The 26,640-nt window shown below is 39.9% G+C and overlaps 4 protein-coding genes across 10 annotated transcripts in view; all 4 read right to left on the bottom strand.

The window, feature by feature from the left end:
- LOC122985757 (receptor-type tyrosine-protein phosphatase eta) overlaps nt 1–26,640 on the bottom strand; it is a 57,004-nt gene that overhangs the window by 1,744 nt on the left and 28,620 nt on the right. For 2 of the 5 annotated variants that reach the window (XM_044356639.1, XM_044356640.1), the window contains 27 exons: nt 13,234–13,491; nt 12,716–12,973; nt 12,188–12,448; nt 11,582–11,854; nt 11,147–11,416; nt 10,737–11,000; nt 9,740–10,003; nt 9,349–9,603; nt 7,297–7,563; nt 6,815–7,075; nt 6,454–6,723; nt 5,310–5,579; nt 4,931–5,197; nt 4,294–4,569; nt 4,018–4,167; nt 3,584–3,788; nt 2,954–3,069; nt 2,730–2,817; nt 2,605–2,649; nt 2,491–2,499; nt 2,289–2,376; nt 1,865–1,955; nt 1,514–1,590; nt 1,153–1,287; nt 854–970; nt 281–441; nt 17–152 (listed from right to left, as the gene is read on the bottom strand). In XM_044356639.1, the coding sequence (XP_044212574.1) occupies nt 17–152; nt 281–441; nt 854–970; nt 1,153–1,287; nt 1,514–1,590; nt 1,865–1,955; nt 2,289–2,376; nt 2,491–2,499; nt 2,605–2,649; nt 2,730–2,817; nt 2,954–3,069; nt 3,584–3,788; nt 4,018–4,167; nt 4,294–4,569; nt 4,931–5,197; nt 5,310–5,579; nt 6,454–6,723; nt 6,815–7,075; nt 7,297–7,563; nt 9,349–9,603; nt 9,740–10,003; nt 10,737–11,000; nt 11,147–11,416; nt 11,582–11,854; nt 12,188–12,448; nt 12,716–12,973; nt 13,234–13,491 (5,132 nt within the window). Of the gene's footprint in view, nt 1–16; nt 153–280; nt 442–853; nt 971–1,152; nt 1,288–1,513; nt 1,591–1,864; nt 1,956–2,288; nt 2,377–2,490; nt 2,500–2,604; nt 2,650–2,729; nt 2,818–2,953; nt 3,070–3,583; nt 3,789–4,017; nt 4,168–4,293; nt 4,570–4,930; nt 5,198–5,309; nt 5,580–6,453; nt 6,724–6,814; nt 7,076–7,296; nt 7,564–9,348; nt 9,604–9,739; nt 10,004–10,736; nt 11,001–11,146; nt 11,417–11,581; nt 11,855–12,187; nt 12,449–12,715; nt 12,974–13,233; nt 13,492–13,756; nt 14,574–14,813; nt 15,075–15,261; nt 16,889–26,640 lie in introns of those variants that run through there. The other 3 variants (XM_044356638.1, XM_044356641.1, XM_044356642.1) reach the window with 3 other exon arrangements.
- Nucleotides 16,935–19,607, bottom strand: LOC122985760 (receptor-type tyrosine-protein phosphatase eta-like). The gene is made up of 3 exons (XM_044356646.1): nt 17,977–19,607; nt 17,529–17,789; nt 16,935–17,342 (listed from the first exon to the last, which is right to left on the bottom strand). The coding sequence occupies exons 1-3, from the start codon at nt 18,287–18,289 to the stop codon at nt 17,074–17,076; spliced, it is 843 nt and encodes a 280-aa protein (XP_044212581.1). The 5' UTR covers nt 18,290–19,607; the 3' UTR covers nt 16,935–17,073.
- On the bottom strand, nt 19,650–20,910 carry LOC122985761 (receptor-type tyrosine-protein phosphatase eta-like). Its single transcript, XM_044356647.1, has 3 exons — nt 20,693–20,910; nt 20,245–20,505; nt 19,650–20,057 (listed from the first exon to the last, which is right to left on the bottom strand). The coding sequence occupies exons 1-3, from the start codon at nt 20,901–20,903 to the stop codon at nt 19,789–19,791; spliced, it is 741 nt and encodes a 246-aa protein (XP_044212582.1). The 5' UTR covers nt 20,904–20,910; the 3' UTR covers nt 19,650–19,788.
- Nucleotides 21,457–25,999, bottom strand: LOC122985759 (receptor-type tyrosine-protein phosphatase eta-like). Of its 3 annotated transcripts, XM_044356643.1 has the most exons (8): nt 25,446–25,999; nt 24,998–25,258; nt 24,198–24,458; nt 23,750–24,010; nt 23,300–23,560; nt 22,500–22,760; nt 22,052–22,312; nt 21,457–21,864 (listed from the first exon to the last, which is right to left on the bottom strand). In XM_044356643.1, the coding sequence occupies exons 1-8, from the start codon at nt 25,582–25,584 to the stop codon at nt 21,596–21,598; spliced, it is 1,974 nt and encodes a 657-aa protein (XP_044212578.1). In that variant the 5' UTR covers nt 25,585–25,999; the 3' UTR covers nt 21,457–21,595. The 3 variants fall into 3 exon arrangements, with proteins under 3 accessions (XP_044212578.1, XP_044212580.1, XP_044212579.1); XM_044356645.1 differs by lacking the exon at nt 23,300–23,560; XM_044356644.1 differs by lacking the exon at nt 24,998–25,258.

Genomic DNA, 26,640 nt, shown 5'->3' with positions numbered 1-26,640 from the left:
TTGGGCACAGTCCTACCTCTGTCTGCACCATGAGGGGCCGGTGCATACGCAGATCATGGACGATGCCATACACATCCACAATATTTTCCCTTTCAATCTGAAAGATCAGACGGTCAATGGCTATGAAGGTACCTGTGCGCCCCACACCAGCACTGAGTAAAGACATAGACAAAGGAGGGAGGAGAATGAGACAGAATAACAGATATAATAACAGACTTTTTATTCAGAGTTTTTTTTGTCATTTCTGAAACAGTTATATAGAACAAAATCCACAGCAGACCTGCAGTGGACCACGGTAGGAGAGTGTCTGGAGTATTGGTCCATGTGCTCTCTGACCAAATGTCTGAAGCTGATGAGGAGCTCGGTGGTTTCTGGTACCCCATGGTCCGGCCAGGCTGTGAAGTGGAACTGACGAACTGTGCGGGTCTCTGCTGTTTTCATCTGAAGGGCAAACATGCACATAAAATAGTTGTGACTGAGAAATTAACACATATGAACAGTCAAAAATGTTTGTAGTAGTTGATTGAATTAAATTACAGACAAGGTTGTGAACAATCAGACTTTAAGCATGCTAATATATAGATTTTCACAATTACTGACAAGTTAGATCACAATTCCTGGTGCCCAGAAAGTAATTGGAGCACATACCAACACAGGTTAAGTGTTAAATATTTGTAGTCCTGTGTGATTAGTGTACATTGTGTTGAGTATTGTTTGTTGACTCATATAACTATTAAGGCTCTGGGACAAGTATTCCAAACTAAAGCTGTTAAATAATCACTAATAGGTGATGATTTTTACTGACACACTGTTGATTTTTACCCTCCTAGGAAGATTATATCTTGCCACTTACATTTTTAATGTCAAAGTCCCTGATGGTCCAGTCTTCAAGTGGTATTTCAGAGGTTGTTTTCACAGTGATATTTTCAAAGTGCTTGGTGCCAGAATTCCAGTACTGCTCACATTTGACCTTAAGTGGGAAGACAATGGTTGAGTTGTAACAGACTGCATCACTTATTTCACTTATTAATTGATGGACCATACACTGTATGTATCTATGGATGGATCACACTCACACACTAAAAATCACTATGTTTGTGGATGTGAACACACGTGTCACTGCTAGCTGTGGTGTTTTGTGTTCGTACTTACTCTTCCCTGTTCAATGCAGCGTGTCAGCATGACCAGGGTCTGTACATTCTTCTCCCAGATCATCCTCCAGAACTCGTTGACTGTGGTGGGCAAAGGACCCTGAGCTGCAATAAACTCCTTCCTGGAGTTGTAACCCTGCCAAACAGAACACGAGCCCAGCAACAGAACACAAACATCCACTCTGTTCAGATTTCAAGGAGATTCTCAAGTGTTTCAAACATCAGTGTGGACGAAGGCAGAATAGTTTAAATAGCATGGCATTAAGCAAAAGAATGAGCAGCTATGTGGTCCAGTAGGATGTTTACTGATACTGAAGCAATGAACGAGGCAGAGAGCTGCTTTTAAGAGTGTCAGTACGCACCGGCATGTAATTAGCATTGATGTAGTCATCATATGGGCTCCCATGGATAATAGACAGTTTCACCCTAGACGAGTCATCTAGGGGGCGAGAGCAGAGGGTAAATGAAATGAAAAAATGTAATAGAAAGGACTGCTATATATATATATATGTACAATGTTAAGCATTGAGATGAATTGAATTACTGCAGTTATACTTCCCCGTGCTGTGTTATTGAACTGAAAGATAACTTTGATTTAATGTCTGAGCAGAAGTGTGATGATGGTAATAGATATGATAGTAGATGATATAGTTTAAAGAGTAATGAGTGTTATGATTGGAAGTAGCAGAGGTGGATTTGTTAAAGTGACTCACAGGGAAGCACGTTGTTGTAGCGGTTCTTGGGCTTGTTCTCCAGAGTCAGAGCACTGGTTTTCGACTGACCTGTACCAACAAGCTTCAGGTCCTTTGAATGAAAGACAAAAAGTGGGACTGTTGATTGGGTGGCTCACTATATGCCCAAAATCTGGTGCTTGTACAGGTCCAGAAAAGCAACTTAATGACAGCAAGGACACACAATTATCAAAATTTCTTTCATGGTCATTTCGGCCTTTACCAACAATAAATATATAGCAGTATAACATTTATTTTGGCATTACATCCCAGTTTATTTCATGATATACAATATTTTGGGAATAATTTTGATATTGGTCCCAAAATCAAAATTATGATGATAGAATAATTTTAAGCACTGATGCACTGATATGGATAAGCTTTGAATATTGAGGTAATGTTTCACCTCAAACTCTTCAGCAAAGCCACAGTTGGAGTCTGCTTTCTGCTTCCTGTAGTAAGCCTCGTAGTCCTCCACCCTCACAGCAACGCTCCTGCTCAAATGGACACCAGAAGACAAGAGGAGTAAGTTTCGCTCTGAAAATCACCGACCGTGCAACTTGTCATCATGTGTAACCTTTGATGCAATTTAAAGGATTTATACTTACACTTTGGCTCTGAAAAAAGAAAGAAGAAAAAATGCAATATTTATCAATAATTATAGCAACAATTGTTTTCTATTTAGTTTAATTGTTCAACATTGTAAAAATTAAAACCCTTACCTCATAGAATGAATCTGGATATCTGATGATTCTTTGTTGGATAACCTACAGCACATAAACAGTGAGTTTAGAGTTTAGTCCTACACACTTAATAGTTATTTTCACCAGTGATGATGGTGACAAACCTTTTCCAGTAGATAATGAAGCCGATGAGGATGATGAAGAGAATGCAGAAAATTCCCAGTGTTGCTCCGATAGCAAACCCAATGACGGCTTAAATGTTGACAAAGATTATGATGGAAAGACACAGAAAGAGCACAATGAACATTTCCTCACATTATGGGAACAGTTCACAGCAAAAAACAACAAACTAAAAAACAAACAAACAAAAATAAGTTGAATGTGGTACCTGGGTTCTGTGGGAGTTGTAGAGCTGGATAAAAAGGTGTTATTGAGACCAGTGACCTTTGATAATTCACAAGGTCATTTTCCACACTCAGACTGGTGAACAACACGATGGCATATCTGCAGGATTAAACAAACTATCGTCAGTTCCATTACAGCATTAGGTTCAAGCAACTCGTGCTCTAATATTTGCTGAATAATGCAATGACTTGTCAAAGTGTACAGTCATTCTAATGTGTCAAAAATTATATTAAACATATCAAATTGTAAAACACAAGTAACCAGACTTTGTACTACAAGTTACATGACTAATGACATCCTCCATTACATAACCTGTTAGAATAAAATGATTAAAATACATTGTTTAACACACAAATTCTTTATCATTCCAGTTATTGCATTGTTCATACTTCTACATCATCAGTCATTTTAATGACTACTTACAAAAGGCAAACAATTCACCACATAAGAAGTAGTAGTTGTCAATTCATACAATAATGATTTTACATAATACTGCAATAACACATAAAGAAGGTCATCTTACCAGTTTTTGACAAGTTGTTCTCTTTTTGAGAAGTTACTACATTTTCTGCTGCAGCACATCTATTATACATAATATGGTTTCAATACTTACTGGTATTTTTCAGTGGCCTTGAGGGCACCATTAGTGTAGCTGTTCCATTTAGATTCATCTCCTATTTCTACAATCAGATAGCTCTCTCCACTGCGCGATTGGAAGTCGTTGTCTTTGACTGTTGCCAGGAAAACAGAAGTACTCTTTTCACTCCACTGTTGATATGTTTTCCCCAAGTACGCCCTCAGATTAGAAGCGTTAACGTCTGAAAGGACAGGAATTACAGAAAACAGTTATTGGCTTTTGACAGGGAAGTTCTTTTTATTTATCATATAAAACAAATAAATAATACAGCAAGTAACACTAGGGATAATTAAATTGCTGTCCAGCATTCGAGTCATGCTAAACAAGGGGTCATTTCAGCACTAAGGGATAATGATAGCATGACGTAGTCACAACACTCTCTGACATTAAGAGGTGAAAAAGAAACTCACCCGGTGAATTGTCTGTCACCAGCACGCCAATATGAGTGATTGGCCCATTGGTGTTAACCAGCAGCTCAGAACTGATCTGAAGGGAGAACTTGTTGTACACTGTGTCAGTCACCATTGTCAGTTTGTTATAGTCTTTTGGAACTGGTGGATCTGCAGAAAAATATGAGAAAGAAAAGATTAGATTTTGAGAAGTTCTTTGTCAAATATTGTAAAAATATAAAAGTAATTAAAAGTTAAAAGTTGTAATTATATTGTCAACAAAGAATAATGTCCTACGTGTGATGCCTGTCATGCAGCTGAGAGACAGAGGAGTGCTGGGTAGTCCACAGCTCAGAGTGACCATAACCAGCTTGTATTCATAGTTGTGACTTAGGTTGGAGATAGTGTGATTACAATTTGGGTTACAGGAGCTTGTCAACTTGATGGTCTCACTGTTACTTCTATTGATCTGGAAGCTTTTGTATTGGCCATCAGGTTTTGTCCAGGACAGGATGATTTCTGCATTTGTTTTGTTTGGACCTTCACATGTTAAGTCTTTCACTGGGCTTGCATCTGCAGCAGAAACAGAAATGAAAGTCAGATAAACAATAACTTTGATAATCCATGAATAAAACATTTTGCAATGTCTTTGAGTGGTTTAAAACTTGGCCACCTGGGGTAGCTTCTTTTCCATCATTTAAAAAAAAACATTATGAGCAACTGACAGAAACTTTAAAAAGGACTCACAGGATACAAAGAAATAATTTTTGATTAAAAAAAAAAAATCTAAATAGTAGCTAAGATTGAATCAATCCTTATTAAATAACATTTAAAAACTTAGTATACAGAATCACTCTCAAAATATGCTTGCTTTTCACATTTTTCATACGTATATGTCTATATGAAATGAATCAAGCTGCTGTTATGTCCATACTTGTGCAGGCGGAAATCAATCTTGAATCACTCCGTGTTCCATCTGTGGTCTGTGTGGTGACAGTAATCGTATAGCTGCTGCCAGGAACCAGGTGGTTGATCTTAAGCGTTACGTCTTTCGTTAAGGTATGGTTAATGATGGAAGCATCTGAGCTTTGCCAGGTCAAATTGTACTGATAGCTTTCTTTGTATTCATGAGGGCGGTTCCACGTGACTGTGATGCTCTCCTCGTCTGTAGAAGCCTTAGGAACCTCCACACCGAATGGTTCTGATTGTTTTAAAGAGATTGGAGAAATGTAAAAGTTAATCCAGACCATAAAGGAGCAAGAGAAAATGGCTTGTGCCTGCACATTGTTTGGGTACAGAAATAAAACACTTACGTGTGGTGACTGAATGTCTCTGAACCCTCTCACTCATAAAGTTCATGGCACCCACTGTTACCACGGAGATGTTGTAGGAAGTCCCAGAATCCAGGGGGGCAAAAGTATAGCTGTTGTTTGTGGTAGTGATGTATTCGCCTCCCAGGGATGATATATTTGTGAGCTGGTAGTAGAATGATGCACCGGTCATCAGAGGAGCATCCGTCCAACTAATGTGAATGGAGTTGGTTGTCTTCATCACGATCTCAATTGGCCCGGGAGCGTTAGGAACTTAGGGGATGGAATTGCAGCACGTTAACATCAAAATTCTTTAATTACTAACAAAAACGTGCATGTTTAAAGGGTCTGTTGTTTACAAAACACAAATATTTGACATTACAGAAGGCCATTTTCCAAAGCATACTTTTTCGTTTTAGTTGCTCTTACTTCCACTGGTTTCCAGTCACTTCACCACCGTAAGAAATTCAACTTGCAGAAATTTGCTCAAGACAGGTAAACCATCTCAGTTAATAAGTAATTGCCTTTAATTTTTGGGAAGATGACCACAAAGTACCAATCATCCTGTTCACTATATACATGTTTGCCTGTTTGTCCATTAGATTTTCCTACAACACAGTTTGTCAATGCAACACCTGTCTGCTGCCATGCATTGCTGTTGCAGGCGGAACTTTTTTTTTCTTGTATTAATGTCCTACCGCACATATGTGCTGTCATGCAGAAGGACCTGTTTGATGCCAGAGAAGTGCAGTAATGATGGTGTGACCTAGCATGTCATCTTTGAGCACCATCATGTCCTTGAAAGCACCATCAAGGTTTGAACATCAGTTGTGTTTACAACGGCAGTACTACGTGATGACACATGAAAGGCAAAGAATATTTAACTGCTTAACTTGATTCCTAATGTCAGACGAAATTCAAGTCGAGTAACCTGCAGTTTCCTGGAAGATGCAGAAGATGCTCCAAAAAAACCCTAAAACTTCACAGTATGCTTCAGAAAATTAACAATAACGTAAAGTAATCTAATTAGTTGTGAAAATGTGTGCCAAACCACGTTTTTGGCACGTTTGGAACTTGTTACTGGCTGTAAATTACTGAATATGATGCAACACAAAACCTGAAAATATAACAAATTCATCATACTTACAGGTAGCATTAGTGACCGGTTCAGATGATGCATTGAAGGGTCCACTATGTGTGGTCACCCAGGTGGTGTACTTCCTTCCAGCTGACAGGCCCTCAAACAGCTCGGAGATACCGGTAGAGTTTATCTGCTGTTGCTCAAAATCTGGATCTGGGGAAGTGCTCTTTAGATAAACCATATAATACTCCACGTTCCCAGGAGGTTTTGTCCATGACACCCGGATTGAACTATTGGAGCCCTGGCTGGAGATACTGGGATGCACCGTCTCAGGCCCTGTTAATGTGCGGAGGAGGAAGGATTAAAGCTGATCAACCACCTTGACAGTTTGAAATAAAGAAACAGAAATGGCAAGTTAGAATCTTACGAGTGTACTGAGAGGTGCATTCTGCTTTCCCTTCTGTGCCATCCTTGGCCCTGACAAAAACACAGAAGGTGCAGCTGGTCCCAGGGGTGAGCTCTGAGATCAGTATGTCTTCTTCTGTCAGGGTTTTGTTTTTGCGGCCACAGACGGTTGTTTCAACCCGATATGTATATTCATCCTTGTACTCCATTGGTTTCACCCAAGCCAGATCTACAGCAGTTGTGTTCAAGGTTTCAGCCCGCAACCCACTAACACTGTACGGCCCTGCAAACGGAGTAGAAAGTGTTTCTTATGAGTCAACATAAAGCTCACAATCTTCTTTCATATCTATCAAATAAGCAGAACTTCCCTCAGTACAAATGCTACAGAGACAGCTAAAACTTAAAGGAATAATAATTGGTTAATTGTTATTTACTTTGGTTGTTTTGCTTAATTAAATTGGGGTTGATATTGTTTTTTCCCACATAGATGGGATTTATACATACGTGTGAAGTAGGACACTGTCACAGGATCTGCCTGAGTGCCATCTGCTGTTTGTGCAGTGACACTGAAGGTGTAGTTGCTCCCAGAAAGAAGTCGAGTGATCGTGTGTGTGGTTTTTGGGAACTCTACTACTTCATGTTGAGAAAAAGATCCATTTGTGACCTGCACCACATATGAGTAGTTAGGTTTGCTCTCCGGTTGCTCCCACACCAAGGTCACTGCATTTGTGGTGATTTCTGTCTGTCTCAGCATGGTTACAGCGAGCGGTCCTGAGAAAATGAGACAGATGAGATACAGAAGAGGTGTGTGTTTTTATGTATCACATATGGGATAGAAAGATAGAATAAATTGAGTCTGTGCTTCCCCATGAAACAATGATTACAGGGAGCAAAACCTCAGAATTAATTCATAAAGAAGGTAAAGAATTAAAAGATTGTGCCTCATATTGCCCAGTATCCTTATTAAATATTGATCATAAATTAGTTACTTTAATGCTTGCAAATAGACTTAAAACCATTATTCCTAATATTATAAACCTGATCAGTCAGGCTTTGTTTCCAATAGAACTCTGGGCGATAATGTCAGAAAAACCTTAAATATTAAAGAAAACTCTTCAAAAACGAAACAACAAATGCTTATCCTAACAAAAGATGCAGAAAAAGTGAATTTCTCAGTGTAGGGTCTCCTAGTCTTTTATATTTTAGGTATGTCAAAAATTCTCTCCCCTCTAATGTTTATTTTGGCAATGGAACCATTTGCAGAGAAAATAAGACACAATTCTAAAACATAAGGATTGGTATTGGGACAAGAAGAGCACAAACTAGCGATATATGCTACATATGCTTGATTCTCTACCTAACTAACAACACTAAACATGGGTATAGCAGAAGCAATGGTAGTTGGGCAGCCAATATCGCATACTATTAAATCTAAATATAACCTAAAATGGGAACAAAATAAACTGAGATATTTAGGGGTGACCATTTGTCAAGACTTTAATTAGCTTTATCAATATAATTTTGGGGAGCCAAATTAAACAAGATTTACAAAAATGGATATTAATCCCATTAACAATAACAGAGAGAACTGAGATCATTAAAACAAATATTTTACCAAGATTTATTTTTTATTTCAAAACTTGCCAATTCATGTACCAAAAAAAAAACTTTAACCAATGGGATAAAATTATTAATACATTTATTTGGGGAGAAAGAAAACACATGGAAAGTTCATTAATTTGGAGAGAGTACTCTTGGAAAATTCAACTACGTTTCTTTAAAACATCTGTTATTATGTCAAAGTGTTCCAAGGAGGTAACATCAAGTTGTTGGTGAAGACGGGGGGAGGTAGTCATATTGCAGCAATATTGGACTGAAATAAGCAAAGCTATAGACACCATATTTCAGTGCACGCTCCTTTTGGGGCCTGAGCAATTATCACTTGGTATAACACCACAGCCATTCTCTCGATAAACTGATAAATATCTTTTTTTTAGAATTTTAAGAACAGCGGTAATCATTTTCTCATATTCATAGTCTCCGCCACCACATGCACATGACAAATCATTCCTGTAGCACACCTGAACGCAACAACGGTCAGTGAACACAACTCTTCCTCGCTGACACTGACATTCTCCATCTCGCTCACTAGTTCCATCCACTGACGTGTAAAGCTTTCACTCTGTTTTCAATCCTGTTACAGCACCAAAACTGTTCTTATTAAAGTTCGATCTTTGTGTTACTGGATCTTAGTGCTGCATTTGACACTGTCGACCATTCAATACTACTGGACAGACTGGAAAACTAGGTTGGATAGAGAGATAGAATAAACTGTGTCTGTGCATCCCCATGAACAGGAGAAATGATTACAGTGAGCAAAACCTATTTCTGTGTTCATACAGGCCACTGATAATTGCTTTAAAAAAGTCTTATAAAAGAATAGTGAACCTATCCTTTAATAAAAGGACTGAAATAAAAAAAACAAAAGGAAAATCTAAAAACCCATAGGTGAGAGCACCCAAAGTAATAGCCCTGGTGTGTGTTAATAACACTCACTGGTATAGTTTTCTGCTGTCACAGCTGTGCTCTCATAGTCCAGCACACCTACAGTAACAACAGAGATGTGGTAGAGGGTTCCAGACTGGAGATTGAGCAGCAGGAACCAGTTGTTTTGGGTCATAAAAGAGCCTATGTGAGTGGACACGCTGAAGTTGTACTGATAGGGGTTCATGTCCTCTGGAAAGGCCCAGGTAAAGTTGATGGACTCCACAGTCTGCAACTCCACATTGATGAGGCCAGGAGGATTGGGAACTGAACAGGAGAAAGAACACTGTTTCATTTGTGCTAAGTTACACTAAACAACACTACGACACTACAGGCATTTCCAAAATAACTACTGGTCAAAATACATACAGTATACATATAATATATCATGATGGCGACTCACAAGTTGCGTTGTAAACACTTGCATTATTGCTCTGAAAAGGTTGACTTTTGGTGATCACCACCACACAGTAAAGCACTCCTGGTTTCAGGTCCTGAAACACTGTGTTCACAGTGGTGTTGCTCAGATCTGTGTGGTTTGTCTTTAACTGTGAGTCTCTGTACAGCAGGACAGTGTAGGAGTCCACCTGTCCTAATGCAAGCGTCCAACTCACTGACATGTTAGTTGTGCCTCCTATGGCAACAATGTCAGAAACTGCTGCAGGCCCTGGAAAAAAAAAAGATTTAAATTCAATGCAATTTACAGTTAGAAACTCTTTAGTTTTAGCTCTGCTCAAGCCAATGAAAACACACACATTAAGTTAACTTGAAGAAATACACAAGGTTGGGTAGTAACTAAACAATTGTAGCACATAAATGTATTCTAAACACATTCAAAATGTAAGTGCATTCTGACCAAAATTACATTTGAGATATAAAATGCTGAAATACGTTTTCTAAACCTGTAATTTTTCCCTTTTATTATTTGTGCAGTTATTCTTAAAGGGGCACTCCTCACAATGGGAACCCACTAAAATAAATAATAAACTATTTCTTGGCTTATCTCGGCTCGGGTTTGAGACTTACAAATTTTAGCAGAAAGCTTTTGTTAAATACTGGAGTTGTGGAGTATGAAACAAGTGGGCATTTCACTGGCAGGGGAGATCTAATGAAAGACACTTCTGAGTTGCATTATGGATATTGTACGCTCCAGCGTTTTTGGAGACTGACCCATACCAGAGACTAAAAGCCATTATATCTCTACCTCTGCTCCTTTGAGTTTGATCATAGATCTGATCGTTGGAGTACCCCTTTAGAGTAATCAGAATACATTACTGAGCTCTATAATCCTTAGGTTAGTACTACTCACTGCAATTTTGATTAGGTAAATTAATCTTTTAAACCAGCAACAACGTATAAAATATATAAAAAAACACATTTTAGAAACTTTGAAGGCATACTTGTGTAGCTTGATGTGCTTTCCACAGTGGACTTGACTCCTTCTACAACCGTGAACACATTGAAACTGTACAGTGTTCCAGGGGTCAGATTGAAGAAGGTGTAATTTTCCATCTTTGCTGAATTATTCTGAACCACCTCGTTGTCCTGGAGTGCTACCACCCAGTAGGAGTAGGAAGGCTTATGATCGCTTTGTCTGAGCCACGTCAGCTGGATGGCAGTTGTTTGTACATCCGTCACTGTAAGGTTGGTCACTGCTTTGGGCACTGCAGCAAATAGAGTAGAGGGTTATGTAAAATAAGACCACAACAGAAAAGTGTAATTTGCATTTTTGTGGTATCCTATGTACATAGATACTGCTGAACCCGTTAATGTTTCAGCAGTTTGAAAGCATTTCAATGTAAGGCCTTACTTGTGTAACTGAACGTCTGTTCTGCCGTGGATTCACTTCCTTGTGCTGCTATTGTCGTGACAGTGATATTGTATCTAGTTCCTGGCTCAAGGTCATGTACATCAGTGCTTTTATTACTGACTGTTTTGTTGTCAACAAGTGTTCCTGTAGAATTGTAGGTTTGAACAACGTATACGTAGTATGGCTGGTCTTCCTGTGGGTATGACCATTTCACTTTTACTGAGGTGGTGGATTTAGGGCTGGCTACAAGATTCAACACAGGGTTGGGCCCTAGAACAACAACAAGTAAGGAAAATTTTATTTGCAAAGAAAAATAAGAGGAAATTTCTATATAAATAACACATTTATAATAATATATAGAATTAGAATATAGAACAAATATTACAAACAGTGCAAAATGAATTTAATCACTCCAAGGAATAGAGAAGCACTTACGGGTGTATGCAGAATTACTGACAACCTCGCTCATTAAATTTTGGGGTCCAATTGTTTTCACAGTTATATTGTAGGACATTCCAGAGGACAGCGAGGACAGCACTGTGTTATTGATTGTGATGCTATTATTTTGTAGTTCACCACCCTGGCGCTGATAGGTGATATAATAGCTGATGTTTGGAGCACCTTCCATCAAGGCGGGAGTCGCCCATTGCAGATGGAGCGAAGTGTTTGTCACCTGACTGATAACGATGGAACCAGGAGGTGTGGGAACTAAAAGGTTTGAATAAAAGTTTAAATAATGACTGAGTTTCAGGTACACACACACACACTTATTACTTTATATTTTTCTATAATTGTTTGGCTACTGATCATTATTTGAGGAGCTCTTGTACTGATATACATGTAAATATAGGCTATTATGTACAAGGGAAAAATGTTTGTGACTGACACACAATCAGACTTTTTAAGCATTTCTTTCTATGTTTCTGTCATTCAGATCTGATTTAATGGTTTAAACCCATTTAAATAAACTGCATTCAATTGCTGCACAAGATCTGAAAATGACAAAAACGTTAAAAGTCAACAGCAAGATGTTGAACTTACCAGTGGCAAATGAGGACTGGTCAGATGTCTTCCTGAAGTTTCCAGCTACAGCAGTCACTGTGATAACATAGACTCTCCCAGGATGTAAACCAGTAAAGTGGGCTGAGGTGTTTGCTGTTGTATTGCTATACGAATATAGCAGATTCTCATTTGAGATGTTCACCATGTAGTAATCAGCCCTCCCTTCAGGTAAGGTCCAGTTGATGCTCAGATTATCGGTTCCTCGTGCTGTGACCGTGATGTTTCCAGGATTCTCAGGCACTACACAGTGATTGCATTGTAAAAACAATAGACAAATAGGCCACATCTTGAAATGGCATATATTAAATATAATACAAATAATTGCAGCACATGGATATTTAATCAATTAAAATCAATAAATATATTCCTACATATATAAATAAATTTTTTTTTTTTTTTAACTTTTATTATTTAATTAATTTTAGCTTCTATTTTTTGTTTTGTTTGCTTTATCTCACAACTTTTGCTTCTACAAAGATACACTTTCCCGCAAAAGCATGGACCTACTTGTGATGGTAGTTATTGAGGTTCCTTCTCCCTTGTTTGAGGAATTTCCAGCAACAGCAGTCACTGTAATGTTGTACTGGAATCCAGGGGTTAAACCTTGGATGGTTAATGAGGTTTCATTGGTGGCCTTATTGATGGTTTTTTCTGCAGTCCACTGAACAATGTATGAGGTTACATTGCCCTCTGGTTGAGTCCAGGTCAGAGACGCAGACGATGTTGTGACTGCAGTCACAGTAAGATCACTGACCACAGAAGGTTCTGAGAATGTAGGATAAACACAAGAAGAAGGGAATAAAAACAACACATTGTTTATAGCTATAGAATAATACATTGACAGATTTGTCATCAAAACCAGCAATAACCCAAATTATGTGGAAAACTTACTGTATGGGGAAATGAAAGAACAGAACACTTTGCATTTTCTGATACCATGTGCAAATAGGAAACCTCTTAAGTAACTTTTGTCACAATTGCACATTTTTAAATTGAAAATGTTAAACACAGAACATGTGGCTTACTTGTGACTGCAGAGTATATGAAGGGGTCTCCTTGTGTCTGATTATCTCCAGCAATGGCAACAATTGTGATTGTGTAGTTTGTACCAGGGCTCAAGTCAGATAGCACAGTGGAAGTATTGGTTGTGTTTCTGAACACCGGTGCTCCACCGTTGTGCCACTCCACCTTGTAGGTCAGTGATTCACCAGCAGATGCCTTCCAGATCAGTGAGATGGAGGATGTGGTTGTGGATACATCAATATGCCCAATTGTACCTGGTTCTAAAGAAGAGGAGAGAAGAATATCCAAAACATGAAAATGAAGAAAAACAGAATCAACACAAAGAAAAATATCAACATGTAAGAAAAGCAAAGCAGTAAAGCACAAAATTGAGTATTAGCAATGTCATCAACTAAAAAGGTGCATCACTAGTATTTCGGAGCAAGAACCCAACCCTGAAGTGAGAGTTGAAATCAGTGCACTTCATCTTCTCAGCAAACTCTCACTACCTGAAAGTGTATGAACCACATTTAAATGCATACTTACTTGTGTACTGAGAAACAGTGGTACTCTGTCCTTCAGTGTGACCATCATCTGCCACTGCAGTAATACTTATTGTATACTGGACACCAGGAGTCAGGTTAGTAATGGTGTTAAATGTTACATTGACAATGTAACTCTGATTTATATTTCCATCAGTCCACTGTACTCTATAGAAGGAGCTGCTTCCCTCTGGTTTAGTCCAGGTCAGAGACACAGTGGATGTTGTGAATGCAGTGACATTGAGATTCCTGACTACTTCAGGCTCTGTGAGTGACAGAGAGGTGGATGCAAAGGAGAAAAGATGACAGTAAAACATAATTCATCTAAGACAAAGTACAGGGGTAACATCATCGGAAAACCACAGTTAAAAGGGTTAACTTGAGGAGGACTTAAACTGGCTATAATGGTAACATATAATATTAAATGCAGATTGGATTTTTATGGACCATGTTCAGAATTCTTCATTGAATCAAGGTCACAGTAGTAATAGTGACAAAGTTATCAAGCTGATTCATCCATTCATCGTGTTTGATTGGCATTATGGGATCCACTTTCAGTTGGTGGTGTCACCACACTTCTTCGGGTCACCCTTGAGAGGTGACAAACCACCTCATCTCTTTTCTGTCCCTCCTGGATCACCCAGCTTCTCACGCTATAATGAAACATGCCACCCAGTGGAGAAAACTCATTTCAACTGCTGTTTCCATGACCTCATTCTTTCAGTCACTAACCAGAGGTTTTGACCAAAGCTAAAGATTGGACCAGTATAAACCAAAAAAAGGAAGATCTGGACTTTTGCTTCACATGTGAACTCTTTTCTTGTCACCATGGTCTAGTAGAATAACATCACTGTAGCTGACGTCCAAACTAGCAGTCAACCACAGTAACCTCAGATTGAGCTGAATCTCATCCAGCCTGTGTTATACCAACTTTAAACCACTCCAGTGCACACTAAAACCAGATGCCAACTTATTGTCCCTAAACCATAAGTTCCCCAGACTTTACCTTCTCTCTGATATCACTACCTGACAGTATGAACCACGTTTAAATGCTTACTTACTTGTGTACTGAGAAACAGTGGCACTCTGTCCTTCAGTGTGATCATCATCTGCCACTGCAGTAATATTTATTGTATACTGGACACCAGCAGTCAGGTTAGTAAAGGTCTTAGATGTGACACTGACATTGTAACTCTGAGTTACATTTCCATCAGTCCACTGTACTCTATAGAAGGAGCTGCTTCCCTCTGGTTTAGTCCAGGTCAGAGTCATAGAGGATGTTGTGATTTCAGTGACATTGAGATTCCTGACTACTTCAGGCTCTGTGAGTGACAGAGAGGTGGATGCAAAGGAGAAAAGATGACAGTGAAACATAATTCATCTAAGACCAAGTACAGAAGTAACAACATGGAAACCACAGTTAAAAAGGTTAACTGGAGGAGGGCTTAAACTGGATATAATGGCAACATATATTGATAAATACAGAAAGTGATGTATGACACATCTTACTTGTATACAGTGAAATTGTCTTTGCCTGTCCTACTGTTTTGTTATCTCCAGCCACTGCAGTGACTGTAAAATTGTACTGCACTCCAGCAGTCAGCTCACGGATGTTTATATATGTTTCAGTGACACTGTCATTCCTCATTGTATTTCCATAAGTCCACTGTACTCTATAGAAGGAGCTGCTTCCCTCTGGTTCAGTCCACTTCAGAGACACTGAGGATGTTGTGAATGCAGTGACATTGAGATTCCTGACTGCTTCAGGCTCTGTGAGTGACAGAGAGGTGGATGCAAAGGAGAAAAGATGACAACGAAACATAATTCATCTAAGACAAAGTACAGGAGTTACATCATCAGAAAACCGCAGCAAAAATTGTACTGCACTCTAGCAGTCAGTGCAGTGACATTTATTTCTGTTTAATTGACATTGAGATTCTAGTTGGCTGTCTTATCAGTCCACTGTACTCTATAGAAGGAGCTGTTTCCTGCTGGTTTAGTCCAGCTCAGACACACAGAGGATGTGGTGAATACAGCGATAGTGAGGTTTCTGACTACTTGAGGCTCTGTGAGTTAGACAGGGATGATATGGGGAAATAAAGAATTTTCAAATTGCATCTTACTATGTATCTTTGTGAAACCTATCATAAAGATGTGTAATTGTGTTTTTATGGACCATATTCCGAATTCTTCATTGAATCAAGATCACAGTAGTAATAGTGACAAAGTTATCAAGCTGATTCATCCATTCATCGAGTTTGATTGGCATTATGGGATCCACTTTCAGTTAGTGGTGTCACCACACTTCTTCGGGTCACCCTTGAGAGGTGACAAACCACCTCATTTCACTTCTGTCCCTCCTGGATCACCCAGCTTCTCACACTATAATGAAACATGCCACCCAGTGGAGAAAACTCATTTCAACTGCTGTTTCCATGACCTCATTCTTTCAGTCACTACCCAGAGGTTGTGACCGAAGCTAAGGATTGGACCAGTATTATCCAAAAAAAGGAAGATCTGGACTTTTGCTTCACATGTGAACTCTTTTGTTGTCACCATGGTCTAGTAGAATAACAACATCACTGTAGCTGACGTCCAAACTAGCAGTCAACCACAGTAACCTCAGATTGAGCTGAATCTCATCCAGCCTGTGTTATACCAACTTTAAACCACTCCAGTGCACACTGAAAACAGATGCCAACTTATCGGCCCTAAACCATAAGTTCTCCAACCTTTACCTTCTCTATGATGTAATTTCAGTGGCACTGATATTCCTGACTACTTCAGGCTCTGTGAGGGAGGAGGTGTCATAAGGGGAAATTAAGAGTTTTTAAAATCACTACATTGTAACTTTATTAAATTCTTCTTTGAGTCAAAGTCACAGTGATAACAGTGCAGCCAGAGCCTCGTTGCACCAGAAACACTTTCAAGTTGCCTCCATGCAGCTGCAAGTTCATCTAGCATCCTTGTGTTAAAAGATCCACCTTCATCCTTCACAGGTGACCAAACCACATCAGCTGACTCATCTTATAATAGAGTAACAGCAGCTTGACATAGAGACTTACTGAACCCTTCAATGATATGTGAGGCAAGCCACCCTGTGAAGAAACCTCATTTCAGCTGCTGTACCATAATCTCAAAGTTATAGCAAAAACAGAACTGGACATGTGATCTAACTTATCCATAAACCAGAACAACAACAGCAGCATCACTGCATCTGCTACCTGCACCAGCAGTCAACACAATCACTACCTGTCTCACCTTCACCAGGTGTCCTCAGCAGACTGTCATTAGCTGACAGTATGAACTACATTTAAATGCTTACTTACTTGTGTACTGAGAAACAGTGGTACTCTGTCCTTCAGTGTGACCATCAGCTGCTACTGCAGTAATACTTATTGTATACTGGACACCAGGAGTCAGGTTAGTAAAGGTCTTAGATGTGACACTGACATTGTAACTCTGAGTTACATTTCCATGAGTCCACTGTACTCTATAGAAGGAGCTGCTTCCCTCTGGTTTAGTCCAGGTCAGAGTCATAGAGGATGTTGTGATTTCAGTGACATTGAGATTCCTGACTACTTCAGGCTCTGTGAGTGACAGAGAGGTGGATGCAAAGGAGAAAGATGACAGTGAAACATAATTCATCTAAGACCAAGTACAGAAGTAACAACATGGAAACCACAGTTAAAAAGGTTAACTGGAGGAGGGCTTAAACTGGATATAATGGCAACATATATTGATAAATACAGAAAGTGATGTATGACACATCTTACTTGTATACAGTGAAATTGTCTTTGCCTGTCCTACTGTTTTGTTATCTCCAGCCACTGCAGTGACTGTAAAATTGTACTGCACTCCAGCAGTCAGCTCACGGATGTTTATATATGTTTCAGTGACACTGTCATTCCTCATTGTATTTCCATAAGTCCACTGTACTCTATAGAAGGAGCTGCTTCCCTCTGGTTTAGTCCAGGTCAGAGTCATAGAGGATGTTGTGATTTCAGTGACATTGAGATTCCTGACTACTTCAGGCTCTGTGAGTGACAGAGAGGTGGATGCAAAGGAGAAAAGATGACAGTGAAACATAATTCATCTAAGACCAAGTACAGAAGTAACAACATGGAAACCACAGTTAAAAAGGTTAACTGGAGGAGGGCTTAAACTGGATATAATGGCAACATATATTGATAAATACAGAAAGTGATGTATGACACATCTTACTTGTATACAGTGAAATTGTCTTTGCCTGTCCTACTGTTTTGTTATCTCCAGCCACTGCAGTGACTGTAAAATTGTACTGCACTCCAGCAGTCAGCTCACGGATGTTTATATATGTTTCAGTGACACTGTCATTCCTCATTGTATTTCCATAAGTCCACTGTACTCTATAGAAGGAGCTGCTTCCCTCTGGTTCAGTCCACTTCAGAGACACTGAGGATGTTGTGAATGCAGTGACATTGAGATTCCTGACTGCTTCAGGCTCTGTGAGTGACAGAGAGGTGGATGCAAAGGAGAAAAGATGACAACGAAACATAATTCATCTAAGACAAAGTACAGGAGTTACATCATCAGAAAACCGCAGCAAAAATTGTACTGCACTCTAGCAGTCAGTGCAGTGACATTTATTTCTGTTTAATTGACATTGAGATTCTAGTTGGCTGTCTTATCAGTCCACTGTACTCTATAGAAGGAGCTGTTTCCTGCTGGTTTAGTCCAGCTCAGACACACAGAGGATGTGGTGAATACAGCGATAGTGAGGTTTCTGACTACTTGAGGCTCTGTGAGTTAGACAGGGATGATATGGGGAAATAAAGAATTTTCAAATTGCATCTTACTATGTATCTTTGTGAAACCTATCATAAAGATGTGTAATTGTGTTTTTATGGACCATATTCCGAATTCTTCATTGAATCAAGATCACAGTAGTAATAGTGACAAAGTTATCAAGCTGATTCATCCATTCATCGAGTTTGATTGGCATTATGGGATCCACTTTCAGTTAGTGGTGTCACCACACTTCTTCGGGTCACCCTTGAGAGGTGACAAACCACCTCATTTCACTTCTGTCCCTCCTGGATCACCCAGCTTCTCACACTATAATGAAACATGCCACCCAGTGGAGAAAACTCATTTCAACTGCTGTTTCCATGACCTCATTCTTTCAGTCACTACCCAGAGGTTGTGACCGAAGCTAAGGATTGGACCAGTATTATCCAAAAAAAGGAAGATCTGGACTTTTGCTTCACATGTGAACTCTTTTGTTGTCACCATGGTCTAGTAGAATAACAACATCACTGTAGCTGACGTCCAAACTAGCAGTCAACCACAGTAACCTCAGATTGAGCTGAATCTCATCCAGCCTGTGTTATACCAACTTTAAACCACTCCAGTGCACACTGAAAACAGATGCCAACTTATCGGCCCTAAACCATAAGTTCTCCAACCTTTACCTTCTCTATGATGTAATTTCAGTGGCACTGATATTCCTGACTACTTCAGGCTCTGTGAGGGAGGAGGTGTCATAAGGGGAAATGAAGAGTTTTTAAAATCACTACATTGTAACTTTATTAAATTCTTCTTTGAGTCAAAGTCACAGTGATAACAGTGCAGCCAGAGCCTCGTTGCACCAGAAACACTTTCAAGTTGCCTCCATGCAGCTGCAAGTTCATCTAGCATCCTTGTGTTAAAAGATCCACCTTCATCCTTCACAGGTGACCAAAACACATCAGCTGACTCATCTTATAATAGAGTAACAGCAGCTTGACATAGAGACTTACTGAACCCTTCAATGATATGTGAGGCAAGCCACCCTGTGAAGAAACCTCATTTCAGCTGCTGTACCATAATCTCAAGGTTTTAGCAAAAACAGAACTGGACATGTGATCTAACTTATCCATAAACCAGAACAACAACAGCAGCATCACTGCATCTGCTACCTGCACCAGCAGTCAACACAATCACTACCTGTCTCACCTTCACCAGGTGTCCTCAGCAGACTGTCATTAGCTGACAGTATGAACTACATTTAAATGCTTACTTACTTGTGTACTGAGAAACAGTGGTACTCTGTCCTTCAGTGTGACCATCAGCTGCTACTGCAGTAATACTTATTGTATACTGGACACCAGGAGTCAGGTTAGTAAAGGTCTTAGATGTGACACTGACATTGTAACTCTGAGTTACATTTCCATGAGTCCACTGTACTCTATAGAAGGAGCTGCTTCCCTCTGGTTTAGTCCAGGTCAGAGTCATAGAGGATGTTGTGATTTCAGTGACATTGAGATTCCTGACTACTTCAGGCTCTGTGAGTGACAGAGAGGTGGATGCAAAGGAGAAAAGATGACAGTGAAACATAATTCATCTAAGACCAAGTACAGAAGTAACAACATGGAAACCACAGTTAAAAAGGTTAACTGGAGGAGGGCTTAAACTGGATATAATGGCAACATATATTGATAAATACAGAAAGTGATGTATGACACATCTTACTTGTATACAGTGAAATTGTCTTTGCCTGTCCTACTGTTTTGTTATCTCCAGCCACTGCAGTGACTGTAAAATTGTACTGCACTCCAGCAGTCAGCTCACGGATGTTTATATATGTTTCAGTGACACTGTCATTCCTCATTGTATTTCCATAAGTCCACTGTACTCTATAGAAGGAGCTGCTTCCCTCTGGTTTAGTCCAGGTCAGAGTCATAGAGGATGTTGTGATTTCAGTGACATTGAGATTCCTGACTACTTCAGGCTCTGTGAGTGACAGAGAGGTGGATGCAAAGGAGAAAAGATGACAGTGATATATAATTCATCTAAGACCAAGTACAGAAGTAACAACATGGAAACCACAGTTAAAAAGGTTAACTGGAGGAGGGCTTAAACTGGCTATAATGGCAACATATATTGATAAATACAGAAAGTGATGTATGACACATCTTACTTGTATACAGTGAAATTGTCTTTGCCTGTCCTACTGTTTTGTTATCTCCAGCCACTGCAGTGACTGTAAAATTGTACTGCACTCCAGCAGTCAGCTCACTGATGTTTATATATGTTTCAGTGACACTGTCATTCCTCATTGTATTTCCATCAGTCCACTGTACTCTATAGAAGGAGCTGCTTCCCTCTGGTTCAGTCCACTTCAGAGTCATAGAGGATGTTGTGATTTCAGTGACACTGTCATTCCTCATTGCATTTCCATCAGTCCACTGTACTCTATAGAAGGAGCTGCTTCCCTCTGGTTCAGTCCACTTCAGAGACACTGAGGATGTTGTGATTTCAGTGATATTGAGATTCCTGACTACTTCAGGCTCTGTGAGGGAGGAGGTGTCATAAGGGGAAATGAAGAGTTTTTAAAATCACTACATTGTAACTTTATTAAATTCTTCTTTGAGTCAAAGTCACAGTGAAAACAGTGCAGCCAGAGCCTCGTTGCACCAGAAACACTTTCAAGTTGCCTCCATGCAGCTGCAAGTTCATCTAGCATCCTTGTGTTAAAGGATCCACCTTCATCCTTCACAGGTGACCAAAACACATCAGCTGACTCATCTTATAACAGAGTAACAGCAGTTTGACATAGAGACTTACTGAACCCTACAATGATATGTGAGGCAAGCCACCCTGTGAAGAAACCTCATTTCAGCTGCTGTACCATAATCTCAAGGTTTTAGCAAAAACAGAACTGGACATGTGATCTAACTTATCCATAAACCAGAACAACAACAGCAGCATCACTGCATCTGCTACCTGCACCAGCAGTCAACACAATCACTACCTGTCTCACCTTCACCAGGTGTCCTCAGCAGACTGTCATTAGCTGACAGTATGAACTACATTTAAATGCTTACTTACTTGTGTACTGAGAAACAGTGGTACTCTGTCCTTCAGTGTGATCATCATCTGCCACTGCAGTAATACTTATTGTATACTGGACACCAGGAGTCAGGTTAGTAAAGGTCTTAGATGTGACACTGACATTGTAACTCTGAGTTACATTTCCATCAGTCCACTGTACTCTATAGAAGGAGCTGCTTCCCTCTGGTTTAGTCCAGGTCAGAGTCATAGAGGATGTTGTGATTTCAGTGACATTGAGATTCCTGACTACTTCAGGCTCTGTGAGTGACAGAGAGGTGGACGCAAAGGAGAAAAGATGACAGTGATATATAATTCATCTAAGACCAAGTACAGAAGTAACAACATGGAAACCACAGTTAAAAAGGTTAACTGGAGGAGCGCTTAAACTGGCTATAATGGCAACATATATTGATAAATGCAGTTAGTGATGTATGACACATCTTACTTGTATACAGTGAAATTGTCTTTGCCTGTCCTACTGTTTTGTTATCTCCAGCCACTGCAGTGACTGTAAAATTGTACTGCACTCCAGCAGTCAGCTCACTGATGTTTATATATGTTTCAGTGACACTGTCATTCCTCATTGTATTTCCATCAGTCCACTGTACTCTATAGAAGGAGCTGCTTCCCTCTGGTTCAGTCCACTTCAGAGACACTGAGGATGTTGTGATTTCAGTGACATTGAGATTCCTGACTACTTCAGGCTCTGTGAGTGACAGAGAGGTGGACGCAAAGGAGAAAAGATGACAGTGATATATAATTCATCTAAGACCAAGTACAGAAGTAACAACATGGAAACCACAGTTAAAAAGGTTAACTGGAGGAGGGCTTAAACTGGATATAATGGCAACATATATTGATAAATGTAGAAAGTGATGTATGACACATCTTACTTGTATACAGTGAAATTGTCTTTGCCTGTCCTACTGTTTTGTTATCTCCAGCCACTGCAGTGACTGTAAAATTGTACTGCACTCCAGCAGTCAGCTCACTGATGTTTATATATGTTTCAGTGACACTGTCATTCCTCATTGCATTTCCATCAGTCCACTGTACTCTATAGAAGGAGCTGCTTCCCTCTGGTTCAGTCCACTTCAGAGTCATAGAGGATGTTGTGATTTCAGTGGCACTGAGATTCCTGACTACTTCAGGCTCTGTGAGGGAGGAGGTGTCATAAGGGGAAATGAAGAGTTTTTAAAATCACTGCATTGTAACTTTATTAAATTCTTCTTTGAGTCAAAGTCACAGTGAAAACAGTGCAGCCAGAGCCTCGTTGCACCAGAAACACTTTCAAGTTGCCTCCATGCAGCTGCAAGTTCATCTAGCATCCTTGTGTTAAAGGATCCACCTTCATCCTTCACAGGTGACCAAAACACATCAGCTGACTCATCTTATAACAGAGTAACAGCAGTTTGACATAGAGACTTACTGAACCCTACAATGATATGTGAGGCAAGCCACCCTGTGAAGAAACCTCATTTCAGCTGCTGTACCATAATCTCAAGGTTTTAGCAAAAACAGAACTGGACATGTGATCTCACTTATCCATAAACCAGAACAACAACAGCAGCATCACTGCATCTGCTACCTGCACCAGCAGTCAACACAATCACTACCTGTCTCACCTTCACCAGGTGTCCTCAGCAGACTGTCATTAGCTGACAGTATGAACTACATTTAAATGCTTACTTACTTGTGTACTGAGAAACAGTGGTACTCTGTCCTTCAGTGTGATCATCATCTGCCACTGCAGTAATACTTATTGTATACTGGACACCAGGAGTCAGGTTAGTAAAGGTCTTAGATGTGACACTGACATTGTAACTCTGAGTTACATTTCCATCAGTCCACTGTACTCTATAGAAGGAGCTGCTTCCCTCTGGTTTAGTCCAGGTCAGAGTCATAGAGGATGTTGTGATTTCAGTGACATTGAGATTCCTGACTACTTCAGGCTCTGTGAGTGACAGAGAGGTGGACGCAAAGGAGAAAAGATGACAGTAAAACATAATTCATCTAAGACAAAGTACAGGGGTAACATCATCGGAAAACCACAGTTAAAAAGGTTAACTGGAGGAGGGCTTAAACTGGCTATAATGGCAACATATATTGATAAATACAGAAAGTGATGTATGACACATCTTACTTGTATACAGTGAAATTGTCTTTGCCTGTCCTACTGTTTTGTTATCTCCAGCCACTGCAGTGACTGTAAAATTGTACTGCACTCCAGCAGTCAGCTCACTGATGTTTATATATGTTTCAGTGACACTGTCATTCCTCATTGTATTTCCATCAGTCCACTGTACTCTATAGAAGGAGCTGCTTCCCTCTGGTTCAGTCCACTTCAGAGACACTGAGGATGTTGTGATTTCAGTGACATTGAGATTCCTGACTACTTCAGGCTCTGTGAGTGACAGAGAGGTGGACGCAAAGGAGAAAAGATGACAGTGATATATAATTCATCTAAGACCAAGTACAGAAGTAACAACATGGAAACCACAGTTAAAAAGGTTAACTGGAGGAGGGCTAAAACTGGATATAATGGCAACATATATTGATAAATGTAGAAAGTGATGTATGACACATCTTACTTGTATACAGTGAAATTGTCTTTGCCTGTCCTACTGTTTTGTTATCTCCAGCCACTGCAGTGACTGTAAAATTGTACTGCACTCCAGCAGTCAGCTCACTGATGTTTATATATCTTTCAGTGACACTGTCATTCCTCATTGCATTTCCATCAGTCCACTGTACTCTATAGAAGGAGCTGCTTCCCTCTGGTTCAGTCCACTTCAGAGTCATAGAGGATGTTGTGATTTCAGTGGCACTGAGATTCCTGACTACTTCAGGCTCTGTGAGGGAGGAGGTGTCATAAGGGGAAATGAAGAGTTTTTAAAATCACTACATTGTAACTTTATTAAATTCTTCTTTGAGTCAAAGTCACAGTGATAACAGTGCAGCCAGAGCCTCGTTGCACCAGAAACACTTTCAAGTTGCCTCCATGCAGCTGCAAGTTCATCTAGCATCCTTGTGTTAAAGGATCCACCTTCATCCTTCACAGGTGACCAAAACACATCAGCTGACTCATCTTATAACAGAGTAACAGCAGTTTGACATAGAGACTTACTGAACCCTACAATGATATGTGAGGCAAGCCACCCTGTGAAGAAACCTCATTTCAGCTGCTGTACCATAATCTCAAAGTTTTAGCAAAAACAGAACTGGACATGTGATCTCACTTATCCATAAACCAGAACAACAACAGCAGCATCACTGCATCTGCTACCTGCACCAGCAGTCAACACAATCACTACCTGTCTCACCTTCACCAGGTGTCCTCAGCAGACTGTCATTAGCTGACAGTATGAACTACATTTAAATGCTTACTTACTTGTGTACTGAGAAACAGTGGTACTCTGTCCTTCAGTGTGATCATCATCTGCCACTGCAGTAATACTTATTGTATACTGGACACCAGGAGTCAGGTTAGTAAAGGTCTTAGATGTGACACTGACATTGTAACTCTGAGTTACATTTCCATCAGTCCACTGTACTCTATAGAAGGAGCTGCTTCCCTCTGGTTTAGTCCAGGTCAGAGTCATAGAGGATGTTGTGATTTCAGTGACATTGAGATTCCTGACTACTTCAGGCTCTGTGAGTGACAGAGAGGTGGACGCAAAGGAGAAAAGATGACAGTGATATATAATTCATCTAAGACCAAGTACAGAAGTAACAACATGGAAACCACAGTTAAAAAGGTTAACTGGAGGAGCGCTTAAACTGGCTATAATGGCAACATATATTGATAAATGCAGTTAGTGATGTATGACACATCTTACTTGTATACAGTGAAATTGTCTTTGCCTGTCCTACTGTTTTGTTATCTCCAGCCACTGCAGTGACTGTAAAATTGTACTGCACTCCAGCAGTCAGCTCACTGATGTTTATATATGTTTCAGTGACACTGTCATTCCTCATTGTATTTCCATCAGTCCACTGTACTCTATAGAAGGAGCTGCTTCCCTCTGGTTCAGTCCACTTCAGAGACACTGAGGATGTTGTGATTTCAGTGACATTGAGATTCCTGACTACTTCAGGCTCTGTGAGTGACAGAGAGGTGGACGCAAAGGAGAAAAGATGACAGTGATATATAATTCATCTAAGACCAAGTACAGAAGTAACAACATGGAAACCACAGTTAAAAAGGTTAACTGGAGGAGGGCTTAAACTGGATATAATGGCAACATATATTGATAAATGTAGAAAGTGATGTATGACACATCTTACTTGTATACAGTGAAATTGTCTTTGCCTGTCCTACTGTTTTGTTATCTCCAGCCACTGCAGTGACTGTAAAATTGTACTGCACTCCAGCAGTCAGCTCACTGATGTTTATATATCTTTCAGTGACACTGTCATTCCTCATTGCATTTCCATCAGTCCACTGTACTCTATAGAAGGAGTTGCTTCCCTCTGGTTCAGTCCACTTCAGAGTCATAGAGGATGTTGTGATTTCAGTGGCACTGAGATTCCTGACTACTTCAGGCTCTGTGAGGGAGGAGGTGTCATAAGGGGAAATGAAGAGTTTTTAAAATCACTACATTGTAACTTTATTAAATTCTTCTTTGAGTCAAAGTCACAGTGATAACAGTGCAGCCAGAGCCTCGTTGCACCAGAAACACTTTCAAGTTGCCTCCATGCAGCTGCAAGTTCATCTAGCATCCTTGTGTTAAAGGATCCACCTTCATCCTTCACAGGTGACCAAAACACATCAGCTGACTCATCTTATAACAGAGTAACAGCAGTTTGACATAGAGACTTACTGAACCCTACAATGATATGTGAGGCAAGCCACCCTGTGAAGAAACCTCATTTCAGCTGCTGTACCATAATCTCAAGGTTTTAGCAAAAACAGAACTGGACATGTGATCTCACTTATCCATAAACCAGAACAACAACAGCAGCATCACTGCATCTGCTACCTGCACCAGCAGTCAACACAATCACTACCTGTCTCACCTTCACCAGGTGTCC

The sequence above is a fragment of the Thunnus albacares genome, chromosome 7, assembly GCF_914725855.1.
Source record: "Thunnus albacares chromosome 7, fThuAlb1.1, whole genome shotgun sequence".
Lineage (NCBI taxonomy): Eukaryota > Metazoa > Chordata > Actinopteri > Scombriformes > Scombridae > Thunnus > Thunnus albacares.
This window is presented reverse-complemented; position numbering and strand designations above follow the sequence as displayed.